Below are 10239 nucleotides of genomic sequence, written 5' to 3'. Positions count from 1 at the left end.
TACACCTGCTGTGTCTCCTGAACATGGGATTCACCTGCTGTGTTTTCTGCCAGCAAGGGTCTCTGAAGAATGGCAGCTGTGACAAGCGCCAACCTCAGTGCCACTGTCTGTCACCCCAGACACTCCTGGGGTGAGGAGACATATAGGCTTCAGAAGGAATCACAGGAACTAGGGGAAGTTTGGAAAGGTACCAGGATTATGATGTTTTCATGGAGTAGACTAAAGAAGGATATGCTTGGAGCAGAAACTGCTTCCAGTTAGTGCAAGAGGCTCAAGCAGAGTGGTGTACCTGGTCCCTGTCCATACCTGAAAGCACAGAATATACCAGCAGGTGCTGCAGCCTGAAGGAAAATATCTGTGGAGATGTTGTCATTCCCCTTTGGTTTGAGAGGCAGGATCCCTGCATTGCTGTTGGCATTGCCAAGACTGCCAAGCTGTCCTCTGAGGAAATTCCTGCTGCAGACTTAGGTCATGCTCTGAGAAGGGAAGAAGCCACCAGTGGATGGATGTGTTTGGGGGGGATCAGTCACTCATCTGCTGTAGTTCTTTGCCAGATGTCTGCAAAGGAGGTCTCCCTGCTTAAAACTGAGCATGTAACATCACACTCATTCTGATCTGAGACAGCCCCAAACACTGTAGCATGACATTGACTTTGACCTTTCAAATAAGAGAAATGACTCTTTATGCCACCGTCAAATCCAGCTCCTAAAGCAATTACCAAAAGGAGTGGTCTGCTCAGGAGTGTGTTTGAAAAGAAAATGAGATTAAACTTTCCATCTGAGAGGAGTGCCAGTGTATCAATATCCAAATCAAATAACATAAAGTTTCCTTTGTCTGCCAGCTAGGAGTAAGAATGCATTATACCTCTAATATGATTTTTGCAGTGTCTGTAATATCATGAAGTTTAAATTAAAATAAATATGACTGCATGCTTTTGAAGAGCTAATCAGGCTGAAACATTCTATCCTTAATGGTGTAGCACATGAAAATAAAATGTTTTTATCTGGGCTGCCTGGATTTATGCATAACTAGTGTGCAGATGGGGTGGTGGGAAGACAATAGCAGGATGAAATACTTGGGCTGCTTCTGGGTGTGCTTGATAAAAGTCAGTAATAGGAAAATTATTTGAATGTAGCCTGGATGACACCACTATGGTTCTGATTATTAATTAGTTCAAGTCTTATTTGTCTTACTGTCATTTAGTCAATTTTGCCCCATATGATTTTTTTCTTTTTTTCAGTGTCCATGCTGTTCCAGTTCCTGCAGACTGGCACCACAAAATTAATTATTATGACAAAACTCCATTCACTTGTCTACTTTTCTTCAGTAGCTTTTTATTTGGGTTTTCTTAGTTGTTTTGAAGTCCTTTCTGTTCTTTTATTCCCTCTAACCAAACTTTACCTCATAAAATATTTAATCCTCTGTCAGTTGTGACTCACTGACCTATGATAGCAAATTATATACAAATCTCAGCAGAACAGACCTGTCCTGATTTGAAACTCTTGACAAAACAGCATCCTCTGAACTTTTATCTTGCCATAGCTTGTGGTCCCAAAACAATTCTGCAAAGGGGCAAATTCCAATAAGTACCTCCTGAAAAACTATGCTTTCTGAAAAGCATTGCCTTCTGACTTTTTGATGATGATCACACATCTGTGTCTCTCTGAAGGACTAATCCTGGTACACCTTTTTTAATCACCCCTTCTCAGGAGAGCTCCAAAATACCATTTGTTAAAGGACTATATTTCAAAAGCTCAGATTCCTACTGGACTGAGTGCTGGAAAGGGACAAAAGCAACTCTTTGTAAATTTTGCCACCTGTTGCTGCTCTGGGGCTTCAAAAGTAGAATTAGCAGGGGATTCTGATTACCAGCCAAGACAAAGCTTGAAAGATCTTAACTCTGGTGCCCAGCTGTTCATTTAAAAGTCATTGCAGGCTCCTCTGGAAGGCATTTACTGTAGTACAAGTTGTTACCTCCAGTGTGAGTTTGTAAAGCTCAGCAAGCCACAGTTTTCCCCTTACTGAAAGGAGAATTGCTCAAAAAGAAGTAGACTTGAAGCACAAATTTTCTTCAGCATAAAGGATGTTTTGTTTTTTTTTAATGATATCCTAAATTCCATAGGCTCCATTGTAATCAAAACAAAATACATATACTGGAGGCACCTAAAAGTTAGAAAGGAAAATCCCACCTGAGTTTATGTGATGTTTATTTGTGATGATGTGATACAGCAGCACACTGGTGATGCTATTGCCTGAATTTGATATGGACTAGCTTAGAGTTTTGGTTCTTCAGTTCTTTTGATTTATCCAATTTTTTTTGACCAAATTGGTACCTCTCACATGTGACAAGGACCTGAAGGATTACACAGGCATTTTGAAAATAAAGACTAAATTTTTATGTTTCTGTATTTTAAGATGCCTCTGCACTTGCACTCTACATTCAAGATCTGCTATTGACTATTTTCCCCACTCCCAAGAAGTAACTTCTGGGAGTACCAGAGATGACAAGGAAATTCCCTCTTATGCCCATTGCAGATAAAAGATGAAGTTTCACAGGTGAACTCCCACAGTCCTCATGGTGCTGGATGCACTGAGTTGAGCCTTTGATGCTTTAGCTTTTATTAGAAATAAAGTTAATAGGTTAAGTGCTGTCATAGGATCAAGGATTCACACTTTGAAATCCAGCCTGCCTAGAGTTTAACATTTGTTTATTTAAATATCATGTCTGTGAACCTACAACCCACAATAACAGCCTCTTCTACTACAATTAATTATTGAGAATTCAAGTGTTTAATTACAAGTACTACCTAGGTAACCCTGGAGTGAACTCATGTGATAAAAAATAATCTCCCTGCTGAAATCACACCAGGATTTGTGTCTGTGATTTGTCTGTCTGTGTTTTGTGCAGGTGATTCCAGCCTTTGCTCAGCCTGCGTTCATGAAAACAATGTTTACAGCAGAATCTTTCAGATTTTGTACAGAAATGAAGAGATCATTCTTAATGAGTCAATGAACTTCAGAGTGCACCTACTTCTGGATGGTGAAAGGGTGAGTTGTTTTGGGATGCACATAAAAACCTGCAGGGCTGGGATTCCTGTTACTTAGCTTTAGGTGTGCATTGCACAGGTGTCTCCATTTCAGAAGTTCTGAAGAAGCCCGTGTGCTCCAGAGGTCTCATGAATGCAGCTGGTGCAGGGAAGGGCACTTTATCTGAGCAATCTCCAGCAGATGCATTAGAAGGAGATTGACTGTCCTGTGCCCATCAATACCTGTGATTTATTTGTTTGTACATGCTGACACTGCAAAACTCTGCATGAGGTCAGACAGACCCTCTGCATTGTGCCTCTTTATGAGGAGTGGGTACACCTTGGCTTTCCTGTGGAATAAGATGTTAACCTACACTGGTAAATCAGAATATCAGAAAATCACATGTCTCAACCAAAATTTGTCATTTGTGTACTGGATCACTCACTTTAAACAGCTGTGCTGATCAACCCCACCTGAGGAAACTGGGAGTCTGCTGCTTATTTCTAGAACTAGCTACTACTGCCATGTGCCATTTTTGCTCTCTTCTCCTCCTCTCTCTTGTGACTGAAATTTTATAGAGCTACCCAGCCCCTTTCCATCCTTCAGAGGTCTCCTGGCCTTTGTCCCTGGTGCTCCTGACTGCAGGAGCCCATGGGAGAGCTGCTGGAGCTTTCCCTTCCTCATAGTCCATGTACAACCCTTTTGCTTTCTGTGGGACCTCAGCAACAATTTGTCCATCCTGAGACCCTTCTCCCCTTTTTCCATCCACTCCTTCAGCCAGCAGGAGCACTCACACAAGGTAAGAACACAATCTGGGACACCCAGCCTGTACAACACCTTTGGCTTAATCTTACTGACGTGAAACCAAAGTCTTCCAGCAGCAATTCCTGCTCCCAGGAGCTACAGGGGTGGAGCAATCTTTGTTCATGGAGAGCACTGTTTTACTGAAATCTTAAATGGGAAGGGGAAAGAGAGTCATAGTAGAAGGGCATTCAGGCATGTCCAGTGTGCCCCCACTGTGCTTTCCCAGCCTAGGGACTCGTACAAAGTGTATGGCATTGGTATTGCTCTCAGTGGTGACAAGAGACACAACAACAGCACCTTTGCAAAGTCAGCTTGTCATCAAAAAGAGGCACTATGAGTTACACAGCCAGAGTGAATCCTGTGCTGTGTGTTGAACTCAGGGCCAGAGACACTCACCTGTCCTTTGTATAACTTTCATTTGATCATGATGAGGTTTCAAATTCCTTTTTTGTCTTATTTCAAAACATATATATATATATATATATATATATATATATATAGAGACATATATGTGTTATGTGTGTCTTAGTTAGAGATCTAAATTGAAACAGCTTGAGAACCCAATTTAAGCTTAACATGCTTCCTTTTCTCTCCCACTTTCCTTTTGCTGTTTTGGTTTGATTTATTTTTCTTTTTTTTTTTTTTTTCCCAAGATGATGTCATCAATTTATTCCTCCCTAGAATTGTTGGTTTTGATTATGTGAGAAATTACTAAATGCATGTCTATCAATATTTGTTCAGAAATGTCCTAGCATGCTTTATCCAGTATTAATTTTATCCTTTCTCTGTGGAATAGCTCTGACTAAATATCCCTCCCCTCAAATTACAGCAGCTTCCACTGAAGGGAACAGGGATGATTTCTGATGATTTTTCCATTGTTATTCAGGAAAGTAGTGCACCTCACAAAATGGAAAATAAAAAACAGCCCACAAGATGCCTCACAGCTAAAACTCATTGTGACTCTTGATGTGCTGTGTGCAGCACCACTTGGCTTTCCATAGGAGATTCCTTGGGAAGAGGACAGCTGCACAATTCTGTACTTACAGAGTGGATTTGCACAGAGAAACTCATTTTTTCTGTGTGGTGAAATATCTTTGGGTTTTCCTGGATGCAGAATTAGAGGATAAGCAGGTCTGTTGTTCCAGATGGGTTGCTGAAGGCACTCTAAAGAATCAAATACAAAAAATAAAGATCTGTAAAAATTTTTATGTATTGAGCAGATTAGCACAGTTCACTTTTGTTTAATGCTCCCAGGCTTCTTTTTTCTGCTTTGATGTCTTGGCCTCCACAGCTTTGCAAATTTGATATAAATGTGGGAGAGACCAAAGTGTGCCACTACTACATCCACAACTATTCAGAGACAGTTTTGTATCTTTGTCACATAATCTCCTGTGTTGGATGAAATCCTTGCAATGTGGTGTTGGCAAGACAGCTAGAGATTTTTAAAGTGTTTTAAATATCATCTGTGTTCATAACTCCTAATTTATTTAGCACACAACAGATGTGAATCCTTTTTTGTGCCTCTTGTGTGCTATGGTGATTTTTCTTGGTTGAGGGTGAAGGTTCTGTTCACTGTTTTTTTCTGTGGATGGAAGTTATAATAAATAGACAAAGGAGTTAGTCTGGGTAATGGAAGTATTGAGTTCATACACTCCATCCAGTCAGAGCTGGAATCATCCAATAATATATTGAGGGAGCACTGTTCCTCCTGGTGCTCAGGTAGTTTTGCTGTTGAGGTGTTTTGCTCATAGACAAAAAAACTCCAAACAAGCAAAACCAAACAAGCAAGCAACAAAACCAATGTGGATGTTCAAATTAGAATATTTGCTATTGAGTTTTTTTTGTTTGTTTGCTTGTTTTTATTCTCCCCCTCCTCCTCTAGCATAACCCTAGGTACACTTAAGTATGTAAATATATATATATAAGTATGTAAATATATATATATATCTATTTTTTTTGCCTGGTATTAACTGGAAGGAAGCACTATTATTTGCCTAGAAGTGGCACTGAATATGCCTTTCACCATATAAATGGTGCTTTAAATCTCTTTGGTTTATTTGATGTCTTTTTCTATATTGTCCCAGCATACAGCATTTTTTTAATTCAGAGGAAAAAAACATTTCATGGCTGGGGCAGAATTTATTGTTACAAAGAACTCTAATTTATTTTCATAAGCTTTTGCTTTCTTTCTTATTAGAGAAGAAGCTTTGTCTCTTCCATCATGCAGTAGAACAGATAACTTCTCTGGCTTCTTCCTTGCTGGCTCCATTCAGGGAAAATTTAGTGGCAGGGAGAGAACAGAGTAAGGCAAGCTGGAATATGAAAGTATATTAGATTTCATATTTTCCAGAGAAATATAAGTGATCTGGGACATCCAGATCATTCAGTTTGGCACTCTGGCTAAATGGGTAAATATTAGGGAGGAAATAAGGAAAATGTTACCTCTGCAGTGAGAACTGTGATCAGTTTTATGTGGGGTTTTGCACTATTCTCATCAGTCTGATTTCATTACAGTTTTGGGATTTTAAATATCTAGTTTATGCAGCTTACTGCATGACCCCATGCAGTGAAGAGCATCTCCTGGTCTCTCAGGCATCTGCTCACTGCCTCAAGGTGTTTGGGTGAGTGTCACCAGCTACTGAACTTGTTTGGAGCACAGACTCAGATCTCAGTGGCTGTTGCAGATGCTCAGCAGTGCTGGGCACAGACCCAAAATTTCATTCCTTTTATTTGGAGGAGGATGAGCTTTTCTTTGTCTGAAGCACTATACTGAATTCCTAGTTTCAATTCAGAATGTAGCTTCAGTAATGATTACATTTTTTGCCATTTCCAGCAACTGTTGTTTTTTTTTTTAATGAGCAACTCATTAAAAAGGAAAAAATGGTTTGTTTGTTTTTAATTTTTTTATGAAAGACATACTTCCAGGTGTTTTGAGACAATCACAAAAGAGAAAATGCATTTTCAATATATAGAAGTGGGAATTTTCCCTTCACATCTCTATGCCTGTGGCCATGCTAGAAGAAATACCATATTACTTCTGAAGGGATTAAATTTAACATCTTTCAAAATTTTTTCAAAGCAAAATCAATCCTTGACTCTCAATTTTCTTACTCAAGAGGAAAATATTGTATATTGTCGATGCAGTTTCACCTTTGGAAAACCTGGCTAAACGTGGTTTATGTTTTTTATTTTATGAATCCTACCTGTCAGAGCAGGGTAGATGCCTCTGACAATGCCTTCAGTGCATTTTTAGTGTAGTTTGTGCTCTGTTGTTAAGATGATGATGATCAGCTTTAGAAAACAGGGTTCATCTTGCTTGTTTTAAGCCATCTAAAATGCAAATGTATCTTGAGCAAGATATTTCTCTAAACTCTATCTATTGTCGATGGTAAACAGTACAAACAGAAATTAATTGTCCTGCTCCTGTGGGTGCCTCAGGATGGAGCAGGTCACTCTCTGCCTCTGCTTATTGCTTGCCACTGACAGAAGACAGAACCCAAAAATCTCATATTTTTGTTGCAAAAATTGGGTAAAAATAAGCTGTATTTATAATTCCACATCCCCAGTGAATAACTTCAATTTTCCGTATTTATTTCCATGCACCTGCTTCTGACATGCTATAAAAGATATTTACATTCACAAAAAAAGACTATTTTGGTTATAAAAAAATGTACTTTTTTGTTCATATTTCCATTTAGGTGGTTAGAAATTAATTTTCTTTGTTCTATTAAACTTATTTTTATTGGGGAAGAATTGGCATTTCAAAGGAGTGAAAAATAAAGTGCAGGACAGCTTTATTCTCTTCTAATTTATTTATTTCCATTGATTACAGTTGTTTTAACTGTGCCAAGCTGGGATGTGTTATCCAATTTAGTTCTTTACTGGTGAATGTAATGAACTACTAGCTCTAGCACTGTCTCCAAAAATCCAATCAAACTATTTTATTGACAATAAAAGGGGGGTAATTTCACTGGTGGGACATGTTGAGTTAGAATGGAGGTACCAGTGAGTTACACATGATTTCTTCAGTGGTTTTGATGAGCAGAATCCTGCCATATGTAGACACACTCAGCCATACAAGTCAAACTTCTGGTTTAGTTTTTAAAAAAACCAAGGCCTTTGAATTTTGGAAAGAAAATGGTCTGCATGAGAATCAATTACAAACTCCCTCCATGAATCTGCTGAGGGCCTGAAAGGGTTACTGTGAGGGAGGAAAGCCTTGATTTGCTGAGACATAAACTCAAAGATCAATGATGAGTGATCAGAAATTCCCACAATTATTTGAGCCGTTTCTGAGTGTTTTAGCCTGTAAACTTTGAAATTTCTATTAGTTACAGGTAGGTAACCACATGGATTTGGGGCAATTTCTCATCCAGGAAAACCCAGCCCTTGCTTTCTTTCAGCTGATAAGATAACCCAAACAAAGGCTGACTCAGTGAGGGACAGCAGCCTCAGAAATGCTCCTCAGCTCTCAGTGTGCAAGAGCAAGGATCCAACAAATGCAGAGCCTGGTGCTCTCGGGTTCCTCTTGTCTGGAGTAACTTTTTTGACATGTCATGGCATCTGGGGGCAGATAACACCTCTGACTGCTCTGCTTCCCTCTGATCCCTTCAGCAATTACCTCGACTCACTGTCACATTTGTTTCTTTCTGCCTCTGTGCTGTCATGCTGCTGTTGCTGTGTAGTTTTGCCTTTGCTCTTATCAGACAAACCCACCCACCTTTGCCTTCTGTGTTGTAGGTGCCAACTTACAAAAGCAACCTTGTCTCTCTCTTTTTGCAGGTGGAAGATGCATTGAATGAAGCAGATTTTCAGCTCAAGCTGGACCTGCACTTTACTGATAGTGAGCAACAGTAAGTTTTGGTTTAAAGCTCAGTTGGTAATGTGGGGGTCTGTTCAACTGGAAAATTATTTTGGTGAAATGAGTCCTTTTTTCAAAAAGGAGAGCTTTGATACATTTGCCTTAGTGTTGAAGTTTTCCTGTTTCTTTTTTCTGCATTTGAAGTGTGTATCTCATATTCCTTCTTAAAGGTAGAACATTTTTTTTCTCATTTAAGTGTAATTTTCTCAAAGATTTTAAGTGTTTCTCTATCTCTGCTGCTGTTAAAGGGAATATCATCATTGACCTCCATGTGCTCAGGGTCTGTGACTCAGGAAAGAGTTTATCTCAGGAGGCAATGAAGTATTTTCTGGCTGGAGACAGGAGTTATGAACATGCTAAGCACTTTTCTTCTATTAAGAAGATAGCCTCTACATTTTAGGAGGAAGTAGTTTTCCTATTGAATTTGATTTCCTTTAACTGAATTTGATTCTGTAATCTTAGGTGAAGTGGGAGTAGCATCCCTTCCTGAGACACAGCGGGAAGTGTGATCCCAGATGTTACTGAGCCTCCCTGAATCAGGGAAAAGGGTTCCAGTGACTTGAGTAGCATTTTTGGCGAGTGGGAGGGGATGCAGAGGAATCATCTGAGCTGTGTTTCACGCTGAGACTGTCCCCGTGGGATTTTGTTCATACCCACAGAGCACGTAAACAAATTTCAAGAGCATGTTTCTGTTATCTTCAAGATGCAAAAAGAGAAAACTTGTTCTCTCAGGCAGGAGGGGACTTGACTGTCAGTGCTTATGGGTCTTGAAGAGAGAAAAAATAAACATTGAACTACAGCAAAAAATAAAAGTAACTGAAACATATAAGTTACGGAATTGTGCTCTAACTGATACACTTAATATCTGTCATCACCTGAAAGATTGGTGTAATTTACTATAAACAAAAGTAGTGATTTTTAGAAAATTATATCATTTAAACGTTTCTTGGAACTAACCATGCACCACTCAACCATCTATTCCTAGGTTTTCTTAGCTCTAGGAAACAATTGGCTTCAGAAGTGTCTTAAGTGTTTTAAAATAATTCCTCTTTAGAAGTTCCACTTGCATTGGGAGGATCTGTTTAGGCATGCTCCAGGTTTACAGCTCAGTCTCCTGCTCTGCAGATGACTCAGATGTCATGTGGTTGACTGCACACTAGGATGGTTATTCTGGAATAGTGATAAACAAACTTTAAAGTCTTGACTTTTATTTCCTAGAAAGAAAAAACAAAACCAACCCAAAATCCAGAGAAGCTAGTCCAACCTGTATTGTTTCTCTGCAGTTACTTCAATTTCTCTTTTGAATTTTGGCCTCTTCTAAATTTTTTTTTTTTTTTAGATCAACAAACTGTAAAGGTACACTGAATATTTTCATCTGTGTCTGACACAGGACTGCTTCTAACTCTCACAGATTGCCTGAGCTGATTGTTCTTACAAAGAAGAAGACAAGCAGTATGGTGTCCCATCTATGAACACTCAAATAATCTGGAGTTTTCTAAATGCACTTCCTTCTGCTATTTAGATCTTGATGTGTCTACTAGTGCATA

At 39.2% G+C, this 10239-nt stretch overlaps 1 protein-coding gene across 3 annotated transcripts in view; it reads left to right on the top strand.

Moving 5' to 3' along the window:
- The window catches only part of FAM135B (family with sequence similarity 135 member B), a 194965-nt gene that overhangs the window by 115495 nt on the left and 69231 nt on the right, over positions 1–10239 (top strand). For all 3 annotated transcript variants that reach the window (XM_015619862.1, XM_015619857.1, XM_033512463.1), the window contains exons 4-5: positions 2909–3048; positions 8614–8684. In XM_015619862.1, the coding sequence (XP_015475348.1) occupies positions 2909–3048; positions 8614–8684 (211 nt within the window). The remainder of the gene's footprint in view (positions 1–2908; positions 3049–8613; positions 8685–10239) is intronic.

The sequence above is a fragment of the Parus major genome, chromosome 2, assembly GCF_001522545.3.
Source record: "Parus major isolate Abel chromosome 2, Parus_major1.1, whole genome shotgun sequence".
NCBI lineage: Eukaryota > Metazoa > Chordata > Aves > Passeriformes > Paridae > Parus > Parus major.
The sequence above is the reverse complement of the archived record's forward strand: the minus strand, read 5'-3'. Positions and strand labels throughout refer to the sequence as shown.